We start from the raw sequence: 24666 nt of genomic DNA, 5'->3' as shown, positions 1-24666 counted from the left end.
GAATGTAATTTGCTATATTCGTGATTTTGTTGCAATAAAGAACATTTAATTTTCCCTTAGGCGTTCAAATACTGAGCCTGTAGAAAGTGAGTTTCCGGTTCACACACCTATGTGTCTCTCCTTCCTTCCCTGCGGCACCACAGTCTTTATTCTCCTGCAGGAGATAATGGCCCTGAGTTCTCTGAGTTCTCTGCTAATGCCTTAGTTGGTGTGTGTTTGATCCCGATAAGCACCGATACCAGAGAACGAACACACACACACACAAACACACAAATACGCAGACACACCTACACACCTACAGTTGAAGTCGGAAGTTTACATACACCTTAGCCAAATACATTTAATCCTAGTAAAAATCCCCTGTCTTCGGGTCAGTTAGGATCACCACTTTATTTTAAGAATGTGAAATGTCAGAATAATAGTAGAGATAATTATTTATTTCATCACATTCTCAGTGGGTCAGAAGTTTACATACACTCAATTGGTATTTGGTAGAATTGTACAACTGGCAACCTCATGAGGATCCTAATAACACTGTACAACTGGCAACCTCATGGGGATCCTAATAACACTGTACAACTGGCAACCTCATGGGGATCCTAATAACACTGTACAACTGGCAACCTCATGGGGATCCTAATAACACTGTACAACTTGCAACCTCATGGGGATCCTAATAACACTGTACAACTGGCAACCTCATGGGGATCCTAATAACACTGTACAACTGGCAACCTCATGGGGATCCTAATAACAGAAAATAAATATCTAAGGCAACAAGAGCCTGACTCCTGACATTTTACCCTTTAACCCCTGATGACCTCTGGGTCGCGAGATCCGCCTGACAGGTGTGCCGTTACCGTGGACAACTGCTCACCTGCCACAGGTGAGAGCCTTCCCTTTAGTAAAGACAGGGATAGTCCTTTTACCCCCCCCCCCCCCCACACACACACACACCTCCTCTCACCCCCTGCTCTTCCAGCAGACACACCTCAACACACACACACCTTCACACACCTCCGCTCACCCCCTGCTCTCCCGGCAGACACACCTCAACACACACACACCTCCGCTCACCCCCTGCTCTTCCAGCAGACACACCTCAACACCCACACACCTCCTCTCACCCCTGCTCTCCCGGCAGACACACCTCAACACCCACACACCTCCGCTCACCCCCTGCTCTCCCGGCAGACACACCTCAACACCCACACACCTCCGCTCACCCCCTGCTCTCCCGGCAGACACACCTCAACACCCACACACCTCCGCTCACCCCCTGCTCTCCCGGCAGACACACCTCAACACACACACACCTCCTCTCACCCCCTGCTCTCCCGGCAGACACACCTCAACACCCACACACCTCGTCTCACCCCCTGCTCTCTCGGCAGACACACCTCAACACCCACACACCTCCTCTCACCCCCTGCTCTCCCGGCAGACACACCTCAACACCCACACACCTCCGCTCACCCCCTGCTCTCCCGGCAGACACACCTCAACACCCACACACCTCCTCTCACCCCCTGCTCTCCCGGCAGACACACCTCAACACCCACACACCTCCTCTCACCCCCTGCTCTCCCGGCAGACACACCTCAACACCCACACAACTCCTCTCACCCCCTGCTCTCCCGGCAGACACACCTCAACACACACACACCTCCTCTCACCCCCTGCTCTCCCGGCAGACACACCTCAACACCCACACACCTCCTCTCACCCCCTGCTCTCCCGGCAGACACACCTCAACACACACACACCTCCTCTCACCCCCTGCTCTCCCGGCAGACACACCTCAACACCCACACACCTCCTCTCACCCCCTGCTCTCCCGGCAGACACACCTCAACACCCACACACCTCCTCTCACCCCCTGCTCTCCCGGCAGACACACCTCAACACCCACACACCTCCGCTCACCCCCTGCTCTCCCGGCAGACACACCTCAACACACACACACCTCCTCTCACCCCCTGCTCTCCCGGCAGACACACCTCAACACCCACACACCTCCTCTCACCCCCTGCTCTCCCGGCAGACACACCTCAACACACACACACCTCCTCTCACCCCCTGCTCTCCCGGCAGACACACCTCAACACCCACACACCTCCGCTCACCCCCTGCTCTCCCGGCAGACACACCTCAACACACACACACCTCCTCTCACCCCCTGCTCTCCCGGCAGACACACCTCAACACCCGATACTGTTGAGCTGTGCTTTTCTTTTCATCTCTGTGTCTCTTCTGTTTCTTTTATTTCCCTTTCTTTTTCTTTCTCTCTTTTAATGAACCGCCTTGAGGGCCGTGGAGACAAATCACAGCTCTGAACTCGGTTGGCGCTTCTTTTGTTCCTTTGTACTTTTATGAGATAAAAACACAATGACTTATCATGTTAAGGGATGGAAACGCTGCTCTAAACTTTGGCACCCACGCACGCGCGCACACACACACGGCATGGATCAAACGGTTTGTTTGGAATCATTAACAGCTGGTTGTGTAGCTGCACTCATTGTCCTCTCTTGTGTACACAAACACAGGAGAACTAACCTTGTGGTGACAAACACAGGAGAACTAACCTTGTGGTGACAAACACAGGAGAACTAACCTTGTGGTGACAAACAATTCAGTTCCATTCAAAATCATATTTTCCCTTAACCCTAACCCCAAAACCTAACCTTAACCCTAACCCCAAAACCTAACCTTAACCCTAACCCCAAAACCTAACCTTAACCCTAACCCCAAAACCTAACCTTAACCCTAACCCCAACAGCTAACCTTAACTCTAACCATGGTTGCTTACCCTAACCCTAACCCTTAACCCCAAAACCTAACCTTAACCCTAACCCCAAAACCTAACCTTAACCCTAACCCCAAAACCTAACCTTAAAACTAACCCTAGCACCTAACCATAAACCTAACCCTAATTCTAAATCTAACCCGAATTCTAACCCTAAAACAAATTCTAACACTAATTCGAAACCTGACACTAATTCTAACCCTAACACTAATTCTAAACTTGAGACTAAACCCCCTAGAAATAGCATACACACAAACTATCAAAATGTCCCCAGTTGGTCAAATGTTTATTTGTTTACTCTTCTTGTGGGCACTTCTGTTAAACACGTACACACACACACACACACGCACGCACGCACGCACGCACGCACGCACACACACACACACACACACACACACACACACACACACACACACACACACACACACACACACACACACACACACACACACACACACACACACACACACACACACACACACACACACAAACTCAATGACTCTGGGAAACAGTAGTGGATATCTGTGTTGCTAAATTTAGGCCAGTTCCTAAGTGGGTCTCACTCAGCCTATTGTGTCTACAACACACACACAAATACACACACACACACACACACACACGCACACACAGTCCATTTGAGTGTTAATCATTAGGTGAAGGGCCCATTTGGTGTGGTGGGAAAACACAGGCAGTGGTTGCTTAAGTGGGTCCTAACTGGGTCAGAGGTGCCAAGGGTGTGAGAGAGAATTCTACAGAAGTAGAATGAGTTATACAAATAAAGTAAAACAATACACTAGATTTTATATCTGTAATGTGGATGCCAAATATACAAATATAATTGACTTCCAGGCCCACACTTTCTATTATCCAAATATCAGAGGTGTGCAAGGATGTGAATTGTGTGTCCGTGCATGTGTCCATGTGTGCGTTTGTGCCTTGGTCTTTAGTGTCTGTGCACCAGTGTGTTGTCTCTGTGTATACTCCTGTATGCACGTTTGATTGACAGCAGAGTCACGGCTGAGTGACTCAGTGGGCTGACTGACTTAGTGGGCTGAGTGACTTTGTGAGCGGTGAATCATTGTGACAATAGACTCTGCCACTAGACTTCTGTGGATGGTTCCTCTGAGCTCTCTAACCTTTGACCCCTAGCGAACCATAGACATCCTCAGACAATACCAGAGGAGACTTACATGTCTCCAGGTCCTCCCAGCCCTTCTGATCAGGACAGAATAAGAGAAGAAGAGTGTTCTTTCCTGACCCTGATGCTATGCTAATCAGGCCAGTGATAATGCAGGTGTAACCATAGAAACGTGGAGGAGGAAGGACAGGGTGTGAAGGGTTAATCGGGGTAGGGCAGATGCGGTGTAAAGTTGTCAGGGATGGATGCTTCGGGGGGTTAAACTAGAGAGGGGTCTAAACCACAGGTATGTGTGTGTGCGTGTGTGTGTGTGTGTGTGCATGAGTGGAGCCGGTCCTGTAATGTGTATGTGTGTGTGTGTGTGTGTGTGTGTGTGTGTGTGTGTGTGTGTGTGTGTGTGTGTGTGTGTGTGTGTGTGTGTGTGTGTGTGTGTGTGTGGAGCCGGCCCTGTAATGTGTGTGTATGTGTGCATGCGTGCGTACGTGCAAGTGTGTGTGTGTCCGTACGTGCACACACGTGCATTTGCTCACTTGGCTGTTCCATGCTGAAAGACACAGGGTCCACAAACCTTTACCCGTATATATACAGTACCAGTAATGTCTTCAATAGTATTTTACAATGTAGAAAATAGTCAAAACAAAGATAAAACCCTTGAATGAGTAGGTGTGTCCAAACTTATGACTGGTACCGTATATGTACATACATTGTATGTACAGTGCCTCCAGACTCGATTTATAGGTCCTCAAACATCTAACCACCTCATAACACTGCATCAACGTCGTATAAAAGGTTTTGCCTCTATATTTCTCGGCTTTGGTGGCCGTGTGTGTGTGTGTGTGTGTATGTGTGTGTGTGTGTGTGTGTGTGTGTGTGTGTGTGTGTGTGTGTGTGTGTGTGTGTGTGTGTGTGTGTGTGTGTGTGTGTGTGTGTGTGCGTGCGTGCGTGCGTGTGTGTGCTCAGAGCAAACTTATTCCTCCAGTTGGAATCTGCTCTGTCCACAGTAGATGCTTTTAAAGGCCTCGGCTGCAGACTGGAGACTGAGACAGGGAAATAGGCCTCCACCTGCAGTATTGACACAGTGACTAGCTGGTTTCTTATCACAGAGAGAACCACACAGGTTATGAATACCTACATGGTCCTCCACTGAAAAGACGGAAAGGTAACGGAGAAGGTTATTGGGTCAGAGAGTAGACTACGAAAGAGGTTTCACTTGAAAAAGAGATGTCCATCTCTTGAAGTCGATGTGACTTCCCAGGTTAAATAATGGAGGTGAGAAAGAAGACTTGTAGGATTATATGGAAGACAAAAGGAGAAAATAACACGGTTGACACTCTTAAGGCGACATTTTCCCCTCGCAAACACACCTGCGCTGTGAGCAAACGCACCGTAGCGTCTTAAATATACGGGATGATGAGTGAAATTATAATCTGCAGGGCCATTTATGTTGTAACTTCACAGCGAACACAATGCAATTTGCGAGGTACAATATCATACCTTATTTCAAATGTAGCGCACTCCTTTTTCAAGGGGAAATGTACCCCTTTGAATAAAAACAACTAAACGTTTTATTATATTTCAGACATTCCTGAAAGCCCTCCTTCTCTACTACAAAGGGCAGACTAACAGAACCGAATGACTAAACTTTTACTGGGAGTCCCTGGTTCTTTTCACCTGCTTGAGACGGTCACAGAGGTCAAATACAACAAGGCCGACAACTGATTGACAGGCTAAGAGACTGCTACTTTTTCTGCCTTAAAAAGGTATTTTAAAAAGACGTAAATCTGCAAACACTGTAGAAACACACCCAACACACATTCTCTTAGAATGCAAGTGTTTATACAGCGACGAAGGTGTTAGATTACAGTGAAGTGGATTGGTTCCAAAGCACAGCCTGCTCACTATCTTCCTTTAATTGCTGATTACACGGCAGGCTTTGAAGGCGGCTTTAATTGCCACAGCGATCGGCCACTTCAGACAGGGACACTTTTCTTCCCCTTTTATTGATTTCTACTCTCATGACACCAATAAAACCGCCCACTACATCCCCACTCCCTTTCACTTTCTCTCTCTCTCTCTCTCTCTGTCTGTCTCTCTCTCTCTCTCTCTCAAATGGCTTTATTGGCATGGGAAACATATGTTGCCAAAGCAAGTGAAATAGACAATAAACTAAATGTAAATGAACAAGGGAAATAAATAATTAGAAATGAACAGTAAATATTACACTCACAAAAGTTTTAAAGGAATATAGACATGTCCAATGTTATTATTGGCTATGTACAGTATTGTAACAATGTGCAAATAGTTATAGTTGAAGTAAATCACTGAAGAAAGGGAAAATTAATAAACAGATAAATATATGTTGTATTTACAATGGTGTTTGTTCTTCACTGGTTGCCCTTGTGGCAACAGGTCACACATCTTGCTGATGTGATGGCACACTGTGGTATTTCACCTAACAGATATGGGAGTTTATCAGGATTGGATTTGTTTTCAAATTCTTTGTCGGTCTTTGTAATCTGAAGGAAATATGTGTCTTTAATATGGTCATACATTTGGCAGGAGGTTAGGAACTCAGGCCATCGGGCCCCCGAGTGGTGTAGTGGTCTATAAGGCACTGCATCTCAGTGCTAGAGGCGTCACTACAGACACCTTGGTTCGAGTCCAGGCTGTATCACAGGCCATGATTGGGACTCCCATAGGGTGGCGCACAATTGGCCCAGCGTCGTGCGGGTTTGGCCGGTGTTGGCCCTCTTTGTGAATAAGAATTTGTTCCTAACTGACTTGCCTATTAAATAAAAAAATAGGAAGTGCAGCTTGTTTTACATTTCATTTTGTGGCCATTTTGTCTTCTCTTCTCAGATTCACAAAACCTTGTTAAGAAGAAATGTATTCTTAACTCTCAACTAATGTATGAAGAAAGTTAAGCAAAGTTGCTATACGTCAAAAAGCTTCTTGGAAATGTTCTTGCTTTATTTCTTATGTTTCTCCAAAGACAAAAAGTTAAGAAGAAATTACATTCTGGAAAATAAAGTTAGTGGATTTGTTCTTGGAAATGTTTTTAATTCCAGGATAGATTAACCCTTGTCTTAAACTCGGGGCAGTGAGAGAAAAAGCTAAAGAAAGCTTAATGTTTAATTCACTCACAAACTTCATCTGAAAGTTTCAGCATTGATTATTTTAAACCCAAGAACAATTTAGAACAGTAACGTCAGAACAAAATCGCAGGACGGAATATGCTAATATGACTGGCATTGCTAGCTAGATAGCTAGTTAAATCGGTTGCCTAGCGACAATCATCTTAAAAAGATAGTTAAGAAATTTGTAAGAAGATATTTGAGAAGTTAGTAAGAAAATCATTCAATCTTAAGATATTGTTGACGAATTGCACTTAAGAACTGTCTTATGAAGCTTATTAAGCTTTTGCGTAAGAAGTGTTTTGTGAATCTGGGCCCAGGTCTGCTTATGGCTGCCTCTCTCGATAGCAAGGACATGTACACGTGTCTGTACATAGTCAAAGCTTTTCTTAATTATGGGTCCGTCACAGTGGTCAGGTATTTTGATACTGTGTTCTCTCTGTTTGGGGCCTAATAACTTTCCAGTTTGGTCTGTTTTTTGTGGATTCTTTCCAATGTGTCAAGTAATTATCTTTTTGTTTTCTCCTGATTTGGTTGGGTCTAATTGTGTTGCTGTCCTGGGGCTCTGTGGGGTCTGCTTGTGTTTAAGTCCCTCTCTGTGGGGTCTGGTTGTGTTTAAGTCCCTCTCTGTGGGTGAGGGCATTGTTATGGAAGGGTTGAGAAAGGGTCACTTCCTTTCAAGTGGTTCTAGAATTTAATTCTTGTTCTTTTCTGGATTTGGACAATTACAGGGAATCGTCCTAATGCTGCTCTGCATGCATTATGTGGTGTTTCACATAGTACACAGAGGATGTTATTGCATCAATCGGCTTGCAAATTCTCAATTTGGTGTTTGTCCCATTTTGTGACTTCTTGATTGGTGAGTGGATCCCCGGCCTTCACAGCTATACAGTGCAATGGGTTCTATAACTGGTTCAAGTATTTTTAGACAGATCCTAATTGGGTTGTCAAATCTTATGTTCCTTTTGATGGCGTAAAGGACCTTCTTGCCTTGTTGTCAGATCATTCACAGCTTTTTGGAAGTTACTTGTGGTGCTGATATTTAGGCTGAGGTCGGTATGGTTTTTGTGTGCTCTAGGGCAGCAGTGTCTGAGTGGAATTTGTATTTGTGGTCCTGGCAACTGGACCTTTTTTGGAACACCATTATTTTTGTCTTACTGAGATAGATATACTGTCAAGGCCCAGGTCTGAAAGAATCTGTGCAGACGATCTAGGTGCTGCTGTAGGCCTTCCTTGGTTGGTGACAGATCATCATCAATGTCACGCCCTGACCATAGAGAGCAGTTTATTCTCTGTGTTGGTTAGGTCAGGGTGTGATTAAGGGTGGGTTATCTAGGGGAATTATATGTCTATGTGGGCCTGGTATGGTTCCCAATCAGAGGCAGCTGTTTATCGTTGTCTCTGATTGGGGATCAGATTTAGGCTTTGTGGGATCTTGTCTAGGTATAGTTGCCAGTTGTAACGGCGTTCTTCGTTTGTTGAAAGAGAGTCGGACCGAAATGCAGCGTGGTGGTTACTCATGACTTTAATGAAAAAAGTGACACATGAAATAACTAATAAATACAAAAACAACAAACGGAACGTGAAACTTATTACAGCCTATCTGGTGACACTACACAGAGACAGGAACAATCACCCACGAAATACAAAGCGAACTCAGGCTACCTAAATACGGTTCCCAATCAGAGGCAACGAGAAGCACCTGACTCTGATCGAGAACCGCCTCAGGCAGCCAAGCCTACACTCGACACACCCCTAATCAACCACAATCCCAATGCCTACAAAAAAAACAATACGACAACACAATAACCCATGTCACACCCTGGCCTGAACAAATAATTAAAGAAAACACAAAATACTAAGACCAAGGCGTGACACCAGTGACCATTATATGAGCTTCACATTTCGTTTGTTCGCGTTATTGTTTTTGTTCTTTGAGTTTTCTCTTCCTAATAAAATGGATGGAAACATACCACGCTGCATCTTGGTCCTATCATTATGACGAACGTGACAATCAAACAGTAAACATTTGACTTCATATTCTAGTAGGGTGAGGCCGGGTTCTGCAGAATGTTCTAGTACCCTTGCCATTTTGTTGATACAGTGGGGCAAAAAAGTATTTAGTCAGCCAACAATTATGCAAGTTCTCCCACTTAAAAAGATGAGAGAGGCCTGTAATTTTCATCATAGGTACACTTCAACTATGACAGACAAAATCAGGGGAAAAAATCCAGAAAATCACATTGTAGGATTTTTTATGAATTTATTTGCAAATTATGGTAGAAAATAAGTATTTGGTCACCTACAAACAAGCAAGATTTCTGGCTCTCACAGACCTGCAGCCCTGTACAGGGATCAACATCAGCGGAAATCAGCGGAAATTTCAGAGTGACAACTAATAGTACTCGATACAACTCAAACTTTCATTAAAACACACATGCAGGGTATTCAATTAAAGCTACACTCGTTGTGAATCTAGCCAACATGTCAGATTTTTAAAATGCTTTTCGGCTAAAGCATGAGAAGCTATTATCTGATAGCATGCAAACCCCGAAATACCCAAAGGGGACGTAAACAGAATAATTAGCGTAGCCAGCGCTACACAAAACGCAGAAATAAAATATAAAACATCCATTACCTTTGACGAGCTTCTTTGTTGGCACTCCTATATGTCCCATAAACATCACAATTGGGTCTTTTTTTTAAATTAAATCCGTCCATGTATACCCAAAATGTCCATTTATGAAGCCCGTCTGATCCATGAAAAAGCACTGTTCCAAAACGCAACGTCATTTTTTAAAATTAAAAACGTTGCCTATAAACTTTGACAAAACACTTCAAACTACTTTTGTAATCCAACTTTAGGTATTAGTAAACGTTAATAATCGATCAAATTGATCACGGGGCGATCTGTATTCAATAGCAGCACGGTGGTCCACAATAGCATCATGGTCCACATTCTGTCTTTCATAACTTCCTCCGGTGTACCCGAAGACAGGAAGTGCCTATTCCTCATTTCACCAAGGATTAACTTCAATCTAAATGCCAGTACTGGCGACATCGTGTGGAAGCTGTAGGCATTGTAAACTGGACGCTATCTATTTTCCCTTGCCATAGACAATACAGAGACTGGCGGAGGGATTTTTTTGTTTTTTTTTGTGAACAGTTTTCCTTGGGATTTTGCCTGCTAAACACGTTCTGTTATAGTCACAGACATGATTTAACCAGTTTTATAAACTTCAGAGTGTTTTCTATCCACACATACTAATCATATGCATATACTATATTCCTGTCATGAGTAGCAGGACGTTGAAATGTTGCGTGATTTTTAACAAAAAGCTGCAAAAATTCGCAGCCTCCTTATTAAGAGGCTCCTATGTCCTCCACTCGTTACCTGTATTAATGGCACCTGTTTGAACTTGTTATCAGTATAAAAGACACCTGTCCACAACCTCAAACTGTCACACTCCAAACTCCACTATGGCCAAGACCAAAGAGCTGTCAAAGGACACCAGAAACAAAATTGTAGACCTGCACCAGGCTGGAAAGACTGAATCTGCAATAGGTAAGCATCTTGGTTTGAAGAAATCAACTGTGGGAGCAAGTTTTAGGAAATGGAAGACATACAAGACCACTGATAATCTCCCTTGATCTGGGGCTCCACGCAAGATCTCACCCCGTGGGGTCAAAATGATCACAAAAACGGTGAGCAAAAATCCCTGAACCACACGGGGGGACCTAGTGAATGACCTGCAGAGAGCTGGGACCAAAGTAACAAAGCCTACCATCAGTAACACACTACGCCAGACGTGTCCCCCTGCTTAAGCCAGTACATGTCCAGGCCCGTCTGAAGTTTGCTAGAGAGCATTTGGATGATCCAGAAGAAGATTGGGAGAATGTCATATGGTCAGATGAAACCAAAATAGAACTTTTTGGTAACAGCTCAACTCGTCGTGTTTGGAAGACAAAGAATGCTGAGTTGCATCCAAAGAACACTACTGTGAAGCATGGGGGTGAAAACATCATGCTTTGGGGCTGGTTTTCTGCAAAGGGACCAGGACGACTGATCCGTGTAAAGGAAAGAATGAATGGGGCCATGTATCGTGAGATTTTGAGTGAAAACCTCCTTCCATCAGCAAGGGCATTGAAGATGAAACGTGGCTGGGTCTTTCAGCATGACAATGATCCCAAACACACCGCCCGGGCAACGAAGGAGTGGCTTCGTAAGAAGCATTTCATAGTCCTGGAGTGGCCTAGCCAGTCTCCAGATCTCAACCCCATAGAAAATCTTTGGAGGGAGTGAAAAGTCTGTGTTGCCCAGCAACAGCCCCAAAACATCACTGCTCTAGAGGAGATCTGCATGGAGGAATGGGACAAAATACCAGCAACAGTGTGTGAAAACCTTGTGAAGACTTACAGAAAATGTTTGACCTCTGTCATTGCCAACAAAGGGTATATAACAAAGTATTGAGATAAACTTTTGTTATTGACCAAATACTTATTTTCCACCATAGTTTGCAAATAGATTCATAAAAAATCCTACAATGTGATTTTCTGTCTGTCATAGTTGAAGTGTACCTATGATGAAAATGACAGGCCTCTCTCATCTTTTTAAGTGGGAGAACTTGCACAATTGGTGGCTGACTAAATACTTTTTTGGCCCACTGTATATATGTTGAAGAGGGTGGGGCTCCCTGTCTCACCCCACGGCCCTGAGGAAAGAAAGGTGTGTTTTTTTCCACGCGTGTTGTGTGTGTACGTGGATTTTATAATGTTGTATGTTTTCCCCCCCAACACCGCTTTCCATCCATCTGTATAGCAGACCCTAATGCCAAAAGTCTGTGGAATGGCAAATACAACCACCACTCAATCTCATCATGAATGGACTCATTTACTTGTGTAAGGGCGCATACAGTGCAACATTAAATAGGTGCATAATACACGCTGTTAAGTCACAACAAGGCCGACTTCAAATGCCTCCACAGGCAACGTGTGACTTTCACGTTTGGGGAAACAGTATTTTCACCATCAAATTGCACCTTTGTAATAAAGGATTGCATTGCATCTATCGTCACATTTGCAGACTAATGTAAGATAGGCTACTATTCCTAATGTGATGAGTAGATTGCATAGTCATAATTTAGGCTAATAATATAATCCAATCACTGTTGGCAAAACAGACAGTTCTGAACAGTGCATGCCTTAGCGGATAGTGATATAGAGTAGGTCTAATCAAACACGCTTCTTGTCCTTTCTTTACATGTAACGGCGTTCTTCGTTTGTTGAAGGAGAGGACCGAAATGCAGCGTGGTGGTTAATCATGATCTTTAATGAAGAAAACGGCGATACATGAAATAACTAATAAATACGAAAACAACAAACGGAACGTGAAACCTAATTACAGCCTATCTGGTGAAACTACACAGAGACAGGAACAATCACCCACGAAAGACAAAGCGAAACTCAGGATACCTAAATACGGTTCCCAATCAGAGGCAACGAGAAGCACCTGACTGCTGATTGAGAACCGCCTCAGGCAGCCAAGCCTATACAACACCCCTAATCAGCCGCGATCCCAAATACTACAAACCCCAATACGAAACACAACACACAAACCCATGTCACACCCTGGCCTGAACAAATAATTAAAGAAAACACAAAACACTAAGACCAAGGCGTGACAGAACCCCCCCCCCCCCCAAGGTGCGGACTCCCGGACGCACCTCAAAACCATAGGGAGGGTCCGGGTGGGCGTCTGTCCATGGTGGCGGCTCCGGCTCGGGACGTGGACCCCACTCCATAAATGTTATAGTTCCTCCCCTTCGCGTCCTGGGATAATCCACCCTCGCCGCCGACCATGGCCTAATAGTCCTCACCCAGAACCCCACAGAACTGAGGAGCAGCTCGTGACTGAGGGGCATCTCGGGACTGAGGGACAGCTCGGGACTGAGGGACAGCTCGGGACTGAGGGGCAGCTCGGGACTGAGGGGCAGCTCGGGACTGCGGGGCAGCCCGGAACTGAGGGGCAGCTCGGAACTGAGGGGCAGCCCGGAACTGAGGGGAAGCCCAGTACTGAGAGGAAGCCCAGTACTGAGAGGAAGCCCAGTACTGAGATGAAGCTCAGGTAGGTAGTAGGCTCCGGTAGATCCTGGCTGGCTGGCGGATCTGGAAGATTCAGGTTGACTAGCAGATCTGGAAGATTCTGGTTGACTAGCAGATCTGGAAGATTCTGGTTGACAGGCTGATCTGGAAGAATCTGGTTGACTGGCAGATCTAGAAGATCATGGCTGACTGGCGGATCTAGCTGCTCTATGCAGACTGACAGCTCTGACTGATCCATGCAGGCTGACAGCTCCTTGCAGACTGGCAGCTCTGGCTGCTTCATGCAGACTGACAGCTCTGACTGCTCCATGCAGGCTGACAGCACCCTGCAGACTGGCAGCTCCTTGCAGACTGGCAGCTCCTTGCAGACTGACAGCTCCTTGCAGACTGACAGCTCCCTGCAGACTGACAGCCCTGACTGCTCCATGCAGGCTGACAGCTCCTTGCAGACTGACAGCACCTTGCAGACTGGCAGCTCCTTGCAGACTGACATCTCTGGCTGCTTCATGCAGGCTGACAGCTCTGACTGCTCCATGCAGGCTGACAGCTCCTTGCAGACTGGCAGCTCCTTGCAGACTGGCAGCTCCTTGCAGACTGACAGCTCCTTGCAGACTGACAGCTCCCTGCAGACTGGCAGCTCCTTGCAGACTGGCAGCTCCTTGCAGACTGACAGCTCCCTGCAGACTGGCAGCTCTTTGCAGACTGACAGCTCTGGCTGCTTCATGCAGACTGACAGCTGCGTGTGCCTCTGTTTAAGGCATGGTTACCAAAGTTAAGGGTTTGGTGCCTCTGTTTAAGGCATGGTTACCAAAGTTAAGGGTTTGGTGCCTCTGTTTAAGGCATGGTTACCAAAGTTAAGGGTTTGGTGCCTCTGTTTAAGGCATGGTTACCAAAGTTAAGGGTTTGGTGCCTCTGTTTAAGGCATGGTTACCAAAGTTAAGGGTTTGGTGCCTCTGTTTAAGGCATGGTTACCAAAGTTAAGGGTTTGGTGCCTCTGTTTAAGGCATGGTTACCAAAGTTAAGGGTTTGGTGCCTCTGTTTAAGGCATGGTTACCAAAGTTAAGGGTTTGGTGCCTCTGTTTAAGGCATGGTTACCAAAGTTAAGGGTTTGGTGCCTCTGTTTAAGGCATGGTTACCAAAGTTAAGGGTTTGGTGCCTCTGTTTAAGGCATGGTTACCAAAGTTAAGGGTTTGGTGCCTCTGTTTAAGGCATGGTTACAAAAGTTAAGGGTTTGGTGCCTCTGTTTAAGGCATGGTTACCAAAGTTAAGGGTTTGGTGCCTCTGTTTAAGACATGGTTACCAAAGTTAAGGGTTTGGTGCCTCTGTTTAAGGCATGGTTACCAAAGTTAAGGGTTTGGTGCCTCTGTTTAAGGCATGGTTACCAAAGTTAAGGGTTTGATGCTTCTGTCTAGGCATGGTTACCAAAGTTAAGGGTTTGATGCTTCTGTCTAGGCATGGTTACCAAAGTTAAGGGTTTGATGCTTCTGTCTAGGCATGGTTACCAAAGTTAAGGGTTTGGTGCCTCTGTTTAAGGCATGGTTGCCAAAGTTAAGGGTTTGGTGCCTCTGTTTAAGGCATGGTTGCCAAAGTTAAGGGTTTGGTGCCTCTGTTTAAGGCATGGTTACCAACGTTAAGGGTTTGGTGCCTCTGTTTAAGGCATGGTTACCAAAGTTAAGGGTTTGATGCTTCTGTCTAGGCATGGTTACCAAAGTTAAGGGTTTGATGCTTCTGTCTAGGCATGGTTACCAAAGTTAAGGGTTTGATGCTTCTGTCTAGGCATGGTTACCAAAGTTAAGGGTTTGATGCTTCTGTCTAGGCATGGTTACCAAAGTTAAGGGTTTGGTGCCTCTGTTTAAGGCATGGTTGCCAAAGTTAAGGGTTTGGTGCCTCTGTTTAAGGCATGGTTACCAAAGTTAAGTGTTTGGTGCCTCTGTTTAAGGCATGGTTACTAAAGTTAAGGGTTTGGTGCCTCTGTTTAAGGCATGGTTACCAAAGTTAAGGGTTTGGTGCCTCTGTTTAAGGCATGGTTACCAAAGTTAAGGGTTTGGTGCCTCTGTTTAAGGCATGGTTACAAAAGTTAAGGGTTTGGTGCCTCTGTTTAAGGCATGGTTGCCAAAGTTAAGGGTTTGGTGCCTCTGTTTAAGGCATGGTTACCAAAGTTAAGGGTTTGGTGCCTCTGTTTAAGGCATGGTTACCAAAGTTAAGGGTTTGGTGCCTCTGTTTAAGGCATGGTTACCAAAGTTAAGGGTTTGGTGCCTCTGTTTAAGGCATGGTTACCAAAGTTAAGGGTTTGGTGCCTCTGTTTAAAGCATGGTTACCAAAGTTAAGGGTTTGATGCTTCTGTCTAGGCATTCACTTTCATTGTGTAAGCAATCGGCAAAACTGTCATTATAATCCACATAATAATTCAAATTTCTTGTTGCTGCAGGATTATTTTCCTGGTATAGCAAACTGGCCCAACCTCTGTTTCTGGCAAAAGTTCACATTTTACATTTTGACACACAAATCACAGACAAGTGATGGATGCCCGGCCCCAGGAGCAGACTCTGTCTCTTCCCTGATGGCCATTAACTTAATAGGCCATCGTGGCAATGGGTATAATGTTGGGGCTCGTTCATTTCTGTCTGGAAAGAGGGACAGACAAGACAGAGAAGACACAAGACTAGGTCTCGACCCAATGACCCATTAACTTTAACCCCTACTGGTCGTAACCCATGGCCATTTGTCCCCGAGCCCTGTCACGACACACACACACGCACACACACACACACACAGTCAGCATTGAATTGACTACTGTATTGTGGCATTCATATCCCCAGTAAATAATACTTAATTGAATATGCTTAATTTTTTCAGGGTGTTTCTGTAGGGGCCCCTGTGCCTCAGCAGACACATGGCTCTTTACTGTGAAGACCACACACACACACACACACACACACACACACACACACACACACACACACACACACACACACACACACACACACACACACACACACACACACACACACACACACACACACACACAGTCAGCATCTCCGCATAGGAGAACCCTTTGAAGAACCCTTTTTGGTTCCAGGTAGAACCCTTTGAGTTCCATGTAGAAACCTTTCCACAGAGAGTTCTACCTGGAACCCCAAAAAAGGTTCTACCTGGAACCAAAAAGGGTTCACCTATGGGGACAGCCGAAGAACCCTTTTGGAACCTGTTGTTTAAGAGTGTAGCCTACATTGTGAAACCAGTGCTTACTATACACATTGACATGGTGACTCTGTCTGCCTCCCAAATGGCCACCTTTTCCTTTTAGTTCACTACTTTATACCAGGGGCCTATGCGTTCATTTGGGATGCAGCCTTTCACTACATACCCATCAGCGATACAGAGGTGTTTCTCCCCCTGCTGTTACATACAGGTCACTGTGTGGTTGCAAGAGGAAGGGTCATGGCTAAGTGTGTGTGTGTGTGTGTGTGTGTGTGTGTGTGTGTGTGTGTGTGTGTGTGTGTGTGTGTGTGTGTGTGTGTGTGTGTGTGTGTGTGTGTGTGTGTGTGTGTGTGTGTGTGTGTGTGTGTGTGTGTGTGTGTGTGTGTGCGTGCGTGCGTGAGTGCGTGTGTGCGTGCGTGTGTGTGTGCTCAATTCTCAATTCAAACTGGTCACATAACCCCTCGTCCCCTTTAAGAACCCCCCCACCCCACCCCTCCCTTTGAACCCCTCTGTAACCTTGGGCAGGGTAGCAATACATTCCAATCCCGTTACAACCTGATCGATGGCTGTCCGGCTCCTCTTCTGCTGACTCAGCCCAGTAAAAGTATTGATTATTGCTGGGATCAGCTAAAACCGCTGACCAGCCGCAAATGACAGTCTGGTCCGTCTGGCCAGGACAAATACTGCGGGTTATTTTGCCAGCCTGCAGGTTGAGCTCAGTCCTAAGGGACTCCATATGACTCCATATTAAGGGCAATTTCATTGCGGTGATTTGTTATGCAAATGTGAGTACTATTAAGAGATAGCAAGGGACGTAATGTTAAGTACACTACCGGTCAAACGTTTTAGAACACCTACTCATTTAAGTATTTTTTTTCTCTATTTTTACTATTTTCTACATTGTAGTATAATAGTGAAGACATCAAAACTATGAAACAACACATATGGAATCATGTAGTAACCAAAAAAGTGTTCTTAAAATAGCCACCCTCTGCCTTGATGACAGCTTTGCACACACTCAACCAGCTTCACCTGGAATGCTTTTCCAACAGTTTTGAAGGAGTTTTGAAGGAGTGCCCACATATGCTGAGCACTTGTTGGCTGCTTTTCCTTCACAATGCGGTCCGACTCATCCCAAACCATCTCAATTTGGTTGAGGTCGGGGGATTGTAGAGGCCAGGTCATCTGATGCAGCACTCCATCACTCTCCTTCTTGGTAAAATTGTCCTTACACAGCCTGGAGGTGTGTTAGGTCATCGTCCTGTTGAAACACAAATGATAGTCCCACTAAGCCCAAACCAGACTTGAAGAAACTTTCAAAGTTCTTGAAATGTTCCGTATTGAATGAACTTCATGTCTTAAAGTGATGATGGACTGTCGTTTCTCTTTGCTTATTTGAGCTGTTCTGCCATAATATGGACTATCGGGCTATCTTCTGTATACCCACCCCACCTTCTCACAACACAACTGATTGGCTGATTGGAATTAAGAAGGAAAGAAAATCCACAAATGAACTTTTAAGAAGGCACACCTGTTAATTGAAATGCATTCCAGGTGACTACCTCATGAAGCTGGTTGAGAGAATGCCAAGAGTGTGCAAAGCTGTCATCAAGGCAAATGATAGCTATTTGAAGAATCTCAAATCTTTAACACTTTAACACTTTTTTGCTTACTAAACTCAGCAACAAAAAGAAACGTCCCTTTTCAGGTGTCCCATGCTTGTTCAGTGAACCATAAACAATTAATGAACATTGCCTATGGGCACAAACCCACCGTCGCTGGACCAGACAGGACTGGCAAAAAGTGCTCTTCACTGACAAGTCGTGATTTTGTCTCACCAGGGGTGATGGTCGGATTCGCATTTATCATCGAAGGCCTGTACTCTGGAGCGGGATCGATTTGGAGGTGGAGGGTCCGTCATGGTCTGGGGCAGTGTGTCACAGCATCATCGGATTGAGCTTGTTGTCATTGCAGGCTATCTCAACGCTGTGCGTTACAGGGAAGACATCCTCCTCCCTCATGTGGTACCATTACTGCAGGCTCAACCTGACATGACCCTCCAGCATGACAATGCCACCAGCCATACTGCTTGTTCTGTGCATGATTTCCTGCAAGACAGGAATGTCAGTGTTCTGCCATGGCCAGCGAAGAGCCCGGATCTCAGATCCATTGAGCACGTCTGGGACTTGTTGGATCGGGGGGTGAGGGCTAGGGCCATTCCCCCCAGAAATGTCCGGGAACTTACAGGTGCCTTGGTGGAAGAGCGGGGTAACATCTCACAGCAAGAACTGGCAAATCTGGTGCAGTCCATGGGGAGGAGATGCACTGCAGTACTTAATGAAGCTGGTGGCCACACCAGGTACTGACTGTTACTTTTGACCTCCCCCCTCCCCTTTGTTCAGGAACACATTATTCCATTTTAGTTAGTCACATGTCGAAAGTAGTCAGCCCCCTTGAATTTCGCAATATTTTTTTACATTACAGCCTTATTATAAAATGGATTCAATTGTTGTTTCCCCCCTCATCAATCTACACACAATACCCCATAATGACAAAACAAAAACACGTTTTTAGATATATATATTTTCAAATGTATAAAAATGTCAAAAAAATAAAATGCTGATATCACATTGCATAAGTATTCAGACACTTTACTTTGTTGAAGCACCTTTGGCAGTGATTACTTCCTCAAGTCTCTTCCTCAAGACTTCTTGCTACAAGCTTGGCAGACCTGTATTTGGGGAGTTTCTCCCATTTTTCTCTGCATATCCTCTAAAGCTCTGTCAGGTTGGATGGGAGTATCAGTGCACAGCTATTTTCAGGTCTAGATGTTCGATCAGGTTCAATGCCGGGACATTCAGAGACTTGTCCCAAAGCCACTCCTGCATTGTCTTAGCTGTGTGCTTAGGGTCGTTGTCCTGTTGGAAGTTGAACCTTTGCCCCAGTCTGAAGTCCTGAGCGCTCTGGAGCAAGTTTTCATCAAGGACCTCTCTGTACTTTGCTCCGTTCATCCTTCCCTTAATCCTGACTAGTCTCCCAGTCCCTGCCGCTGAAAAACATCCTCACAGCATGATGCTGTGAACAAAATGCTTCACCATAGGGATGGTGGCATTCAGGGCAAAGAGTTCAATGTTGGTTTCATCAGACTAGAGAATCTTGTTTCATGGTCTGAGAGTTATTTAGGTGCCTTTTGGCAAATTCCTAGCGGGCTGTCATGTGCCTTTTATTGAGGAGTGGCTTCCATCTGGCCACTCTACCATAAATGCCTGATTGCTGGAGTGCTGCAGAGATGGTTGTCCTTCTGGAAGGTTCTCCTATCTCCACAGAGGAACTCTGGACGTCTGTCAGAGTGACCATCAGATTCTTGGTCACCTCCCTGACCAAGGCCTTTCTCCTCAAATTGCTCAGTTTGGCCAGGCGGCCAGCTCTTGGAAGAGTCTTGGTGGTTCCAAACTTCATTTAAGAATGAGGGAGGCCACTGTGTTCTTGGGAACTTTCAATGCTGCAGAAATGTTTTGGTACCTTTCCCCAGATATGTGTCTCGACACAATCCTGTGTTGAACCTCTAAGGACAATTCCTTCGACCTCATTGCTTGGTTTTTGCTCTGATATGCACTGTCAACTGTGGGACCATATATAGACAGGTGTGAAGAAGAGTCTTGGTCGTTCCAAACTTCTTCCATTTAAGAATGATGGAGAGCCACTGTGTTCTTGGGGACCTTCAATGCTGCAGACATTTTTTGGTACCCTTCCCCAGATCTGTGCCTCGACACAATCCTGTCTCAGAGCTCTACAGATGATTCCTTTGACCTCATGGCTTGGTCTTTGCTCTGACATGCACTGCCAACTATATAGACAAGTGTGTGCCTTGCCAAATCATGTCCAATCAATTGAATTTACAGGTGGACTCCAATGAAGTTGCAGAAACATCTCAAAGATGATCAATGGAAACAGGAGGCACCCAATCTCACCCCTACCAGCTGACAGACACGCCACCTCTCCCCTTCCAGCTGACACACACCCCACCCCTACCAGCAGACAGACACCCCACCTCCACCTACCAGCTGACAGACACCACACCTCTCCTCTACCAGCTGACAGACACCACACCTCTCCCCTTCCAGCTGACAGACACCCCACCTCCCCCCTACCAGCTGACAGACACCCCACCTCCCCCTACCAGCTGACAGACACCACACCTCTCCCCTACCAGCTGACAGACACCACACCTCTCCCCTTCCAGCTGACAGACATCCCACCTCTCCCCTACCAGCTGACAGACACCCCACCTCTCCCCTACCAGCTGACAGACACCCCACCTCTCCCCTACCAGCTGACAGACACCCCACCTCCCCCCTACCAGCTGACAGACACCTCCCCCCTACCAGCTGACAGACACCTCTCCCCTACCAGCTGACAGACACCCCACCTCACCCTACCAGCTGACAGACACCCCACCTCTCCCCTACCAGCTGACAGACACCCCACCTCTCCCCTTCCAGCTGACAGACACCCCACCTCCCCCCTACCAGCTGACAGACACCCCACCTCTCCCCTACCAGCTGACAGACACCCCACCTTTCCCCTACCAGTTGACAGACACCCCACCTCACCCCTTCCAGCTGACAGACAACCCACCTCCCCCCTACCAGCTGACAGACACCCCACCTCTCCCCTACCAGCTGACAGACACCCCACCTCTCCCCTTCCAGCTGACAGACACCCCACCTCTCCCCTTCCAGCTGACAGACACCCCACCTCTCCCCTACCAGCTGACTGACACCCCACCTCTCCCCTACCAGCTGACAGACACCCCACCTCTCCCCTTCCAGCTGACAGACACCCCACCTCCCCCCTACCAGCTGACAGACACCCCACCTCCCCCCTACCAGCTGACAGACACCACACCTCTCCCCTACCAGCTGACAGACACCACACCTCTCCCCTACCAGCTGACAGACACCCCACCTCACCCCTACCAGCTGACAGACACCTCTCCCCTACCAGCTGACAGACACCCCACCTCACCCTACCAGCTGACAGACACCCCACCTCCCCCCTACCAGCTGACAGACACCCCACCTCTCCCCTACCAGCTGACAGACACCCCACCTCTCCCCTTCCAGCGGACAGACACCCCACCTCCCCCCTACCAGCTGACAGACACCCCACCTCTCCCCTACCAGCTGACAGACACCCCACCTCTCCCCTACCAGCTGACAGACACCCCACCTCACCCCTTCCAGCTGACAGACACCCCACCTCTCCCCTTCCAGCTGACAGACACCCCACCTCTCCCCTTCCAGCGGACAGACACCCCACCTCCCCCCTACCAGCTGACAGACACCCCACCTCTCCCTTACCAGCTGACAGACACCCCACCTCTCCCCTTCCAGCTGACAGACACCCCACCTCTCCCCTACCAGCTGACAGACACCCCACCTCTCCCCTTCCAGCTGACAGACACCCCACCCCTATCAGCTGACAGACACTCCACCCCTACCAGCTGACAGACACCCCACCTCACCCCTATCAGCTGACAGACACCCCAACTCATAGTAGTGGTAGTAGTCGTAGCAGTCGTCAGAGTCATAGTCGTAGTTGCAGTAGTAGGCGTAGTCATAGCAGTAGTAGTTGTTATCATCGTAGTAGTTGTAGTCATAGTTGTAGTAGTAGTCGTATCTGTAGTAGTCATAGTCATGTAGTAGTCGTCATAGTCGTAGTCTTTGTAGTCATAATCGTTGTAGTACTAGTCGCAGTCGTAGTCATAGTAGTAGTCGTTGTTGTAGTAGTAATTGTGGTAGTAGTAGTATTAGTAGTCGTAGTAATATTAGGAGTCGTATTCATAGTCGCAGTAGTAGTTGTAGTAGTAGTCGTAGTCATAGTAGTCGTAGTCATAGTAGTAATAGTGCTAGTCTGGTCTAGTGGTAGTGTGGTAGTGCTGTGCAATTCAGCCACTCGTTGCCACAGTTGACAGGGTGTTTGAGCCCCGGACCTACCCTGAGACATTCAACCCTACAATTCAGCCACCCGTTGCAACAGTTGACAGGGTGTTTGAGCCCCGGACCTACCCTGAGACATTCAACCCTACAATTCAGCCACCCGTTGCCACAGTTGACGGGGTGTTTGAGCCCCGGACCTACCCTGAGACATTTAACCCTACATTTCCCTCGTCATCTCTCTAGCCCTCTTCACTTTGTCTAAAAGATTTATGGAAGGAGTACGGAATTCCGTTTTAGAAAATAGACACCAGTAACCCAAAATGGCCATCTCCTAAATTAGACGCAAGCCTTCTAAGTAAACCCAGCCTAGGTCACTTTAACTCCTGTGTACAGTGTCCATTTTAGGACACCCACAGCTTCAGCACAACCTCTTTCAATTTCAGCAGAACGTTTAAGTTTAAGCAGAAGTTGCCTCTGAGCCTGTCCTAATATGGACACCGTACATTTGGTCTTTTTGCGTGTTTGTCCAGAGAGAAGGGCGTCAATTCCTCCGCTCCGAGGTGAAATTCCCCTAGGTACAGATCTAGCATCAGCTTCCCTTCCCCCAGTCCTAACCTCAACAATTAGTGGGAGAAATTAAAAACTGACCTAAGATCAGAGTCTAGGGGCAACTTTATGAGTGGAGGATTAGTAAAGATAGGATTTAGGTTCTAGACAGTCCATCTGTTGGTTGGTGATTTTCCCCAAAGTGTCTTTACTTTATGACAATTGGGTACTTTTTCCAACACTGCTCACACCTCCCTGCCGTAAATACCATTTATTTAGTATCATTTTTTATTTCATATTTTAGCTTAATTTAACCAGGAAATTAGAACAAATGATAGTTATTTTAACATAGTGACCTATAAGGCCACTCTAATCAGTATCTATATTGGAACACCGTTGTAGGAGATGTAATTAGTAACCAAGTTATCAGAGAGACCAAACAGAACTGTGGTAAAACCCAAACACCTCTTTCGCTTGGGTTTCCCTTGGCAACAAACTACACATCCTATGTTCTTTCACCAGGACTCCTTCCTCTCTTCTCCTGTAGCTCTTTCCATCTCTCTCTTTCGCTCCATCTCTGTGCACCTCTCTCTCTCTCTCTCTGTCTATCTGTTCCAGTTTCTCATGCTCCTAGTGCTGATAACCCAGCTTAGTGATTTCCACACACACAGCATTGGACACGCACGTGCACACACACACACACACACACACACACACACACACACACACACACACACACACACACACACACACACACACACACACACACACAGCATTGGACACGCACGTGCACGTGCACACACACACACACACACACACACACACACACACACACACACACACACACACACACACACACACACACACACACACACACACACACACACACACACACACACACACACACACACACACACACACACACACACTTAGCCATGACCCTTCCTCTTGCAACCACACAGTGACCTGTATGTAACAGGGGGAGAAACACCTCTGTATCGCTGATGGGTATGTAGTGAAAGGCTGCATCCCAAATGAACGCATAGGCCCCTGGTATAAAGTAGTGAACTAAAAGGAAAAGGTGGCCATTTGGGAGGCAGACAGAGTCACCATGTCAATGTGTATAGTAAGCACTGGTTTCACAATGTAGGCTACACTCTTAAACAACAGGTTCCAAAAGGGCTGTCCCCATAGGTGAACCCTTTTTGGTTCCAGGTAGAACTCTCTGTGGAAAGGTTTCTACATGGAACTCAAAGGGTTCTACCTGGAACCAAAAAGGGTTCTTCAAAGGGTTCTCCTATGGGGAGACAGCTGAAGAACCCTTTTAGCTTCTAGATAGCACCTTTTTGTCCTAAGAGTGTAGTGTCATCTGGTTCGCTGCTACTTAATACAATGAAGATGTTTATCACAAACGTTGCAGACAATTTCAATGGCCTGCAGTTTATTGTGTGTAAAAGGAGACAAATCCTACCACAAGCATATTAAATTACATATTATCTACTGGTGATATGAATGTCACAATACAGTAGTCAATTCAATGCTGACTGTGTGTGTGTGTGTGTGTGTGTGTGTGTGTGTGTGTGTGTGTGTGTGTGTGTGTGTGTGTGTGTGTGTGTGTGTGTGTGTGTGTGTGTGTGTGTGTGTGTGTGTGTAGTCTTCACAGTAAAGAGCCATTTGTCTGCTGAGGCACAGGGGCCCCTACAGAAACACCCTGGAAAAAATAGAGAGAGAGAGAGAGAGAGATGGAGAGAGAGATACAGAGGCAGAGAGAGACAGAGACAGAGAGAGACAGAGACA

General features: G+C 46.4%; 1 protein-coding gene across 1 annotated transcript; it reads left to right on the top strand.

Moving 5' to 3' along the window:
- The first annotated feature begins 816 nt into the window (after positions 1-816).
- LOC116376571 (extensin-like) lies at positions 817-21891 on the top strand. The gene is made up of 3 exons (XM_031837961.1): positions 817-886; positions 1046-2140; positions 20795-21891. The coding sequence occupies exons 1-3, from the start codon at positions 817-819 to the stop codon at positions 21889-21891; spliced, it is 2262 nt and encodes a 753-aa protein (XP_031693821.1).
- The last annotated feature ends 2775 nt before the right edge of the window (positions 21892-24666 follow it).

Source organism: Oncorhynchus kisutch, linkage group LG12, assembly GCF_002021735.2.
Source record: "Oncorhynchus kisutch isolate 150728-3 linkage group LG12, Okis_V2, whole genome shotgun sequence".
NCBI classification, from domain to species: Eukaryota; Metazoa; Chordata; class Actinopteri; order Salmoniformes; family Salmonidae; genus Oncorhynchus; species Oncorhynchus kisutch.
The sequence above is the reverse complement of the archived record's forward strand: the minus strand, read 5'-3'. Positions and strand labels throughout refer to the sequence as shown.

Excerpts from the sequence above, each read along its gene's own strand:
- LOC116376571 (XM_031837961.1), top strand. The coding sequence starts at position 817 with ATGACCTCTGGGTCGCGAGATCCGCCTGACAGGTGTGCCGTTACCGTG. Across the intron at positions 887-1,045 it reads CAACTGCTCACCTGCCACAG|ACACACCTCAACACACACAC; the intron begins GTGAGAGCCTTC and ends CTCTCCCGGCAG. Across the intron at positions 2,141-20,794 it reads GCTCACCCCCTGCTCTCCCG|CTGACAGACACCCCACCTCA; the intron begins GCAGACACACCT and ends CTCCCCTACCAG.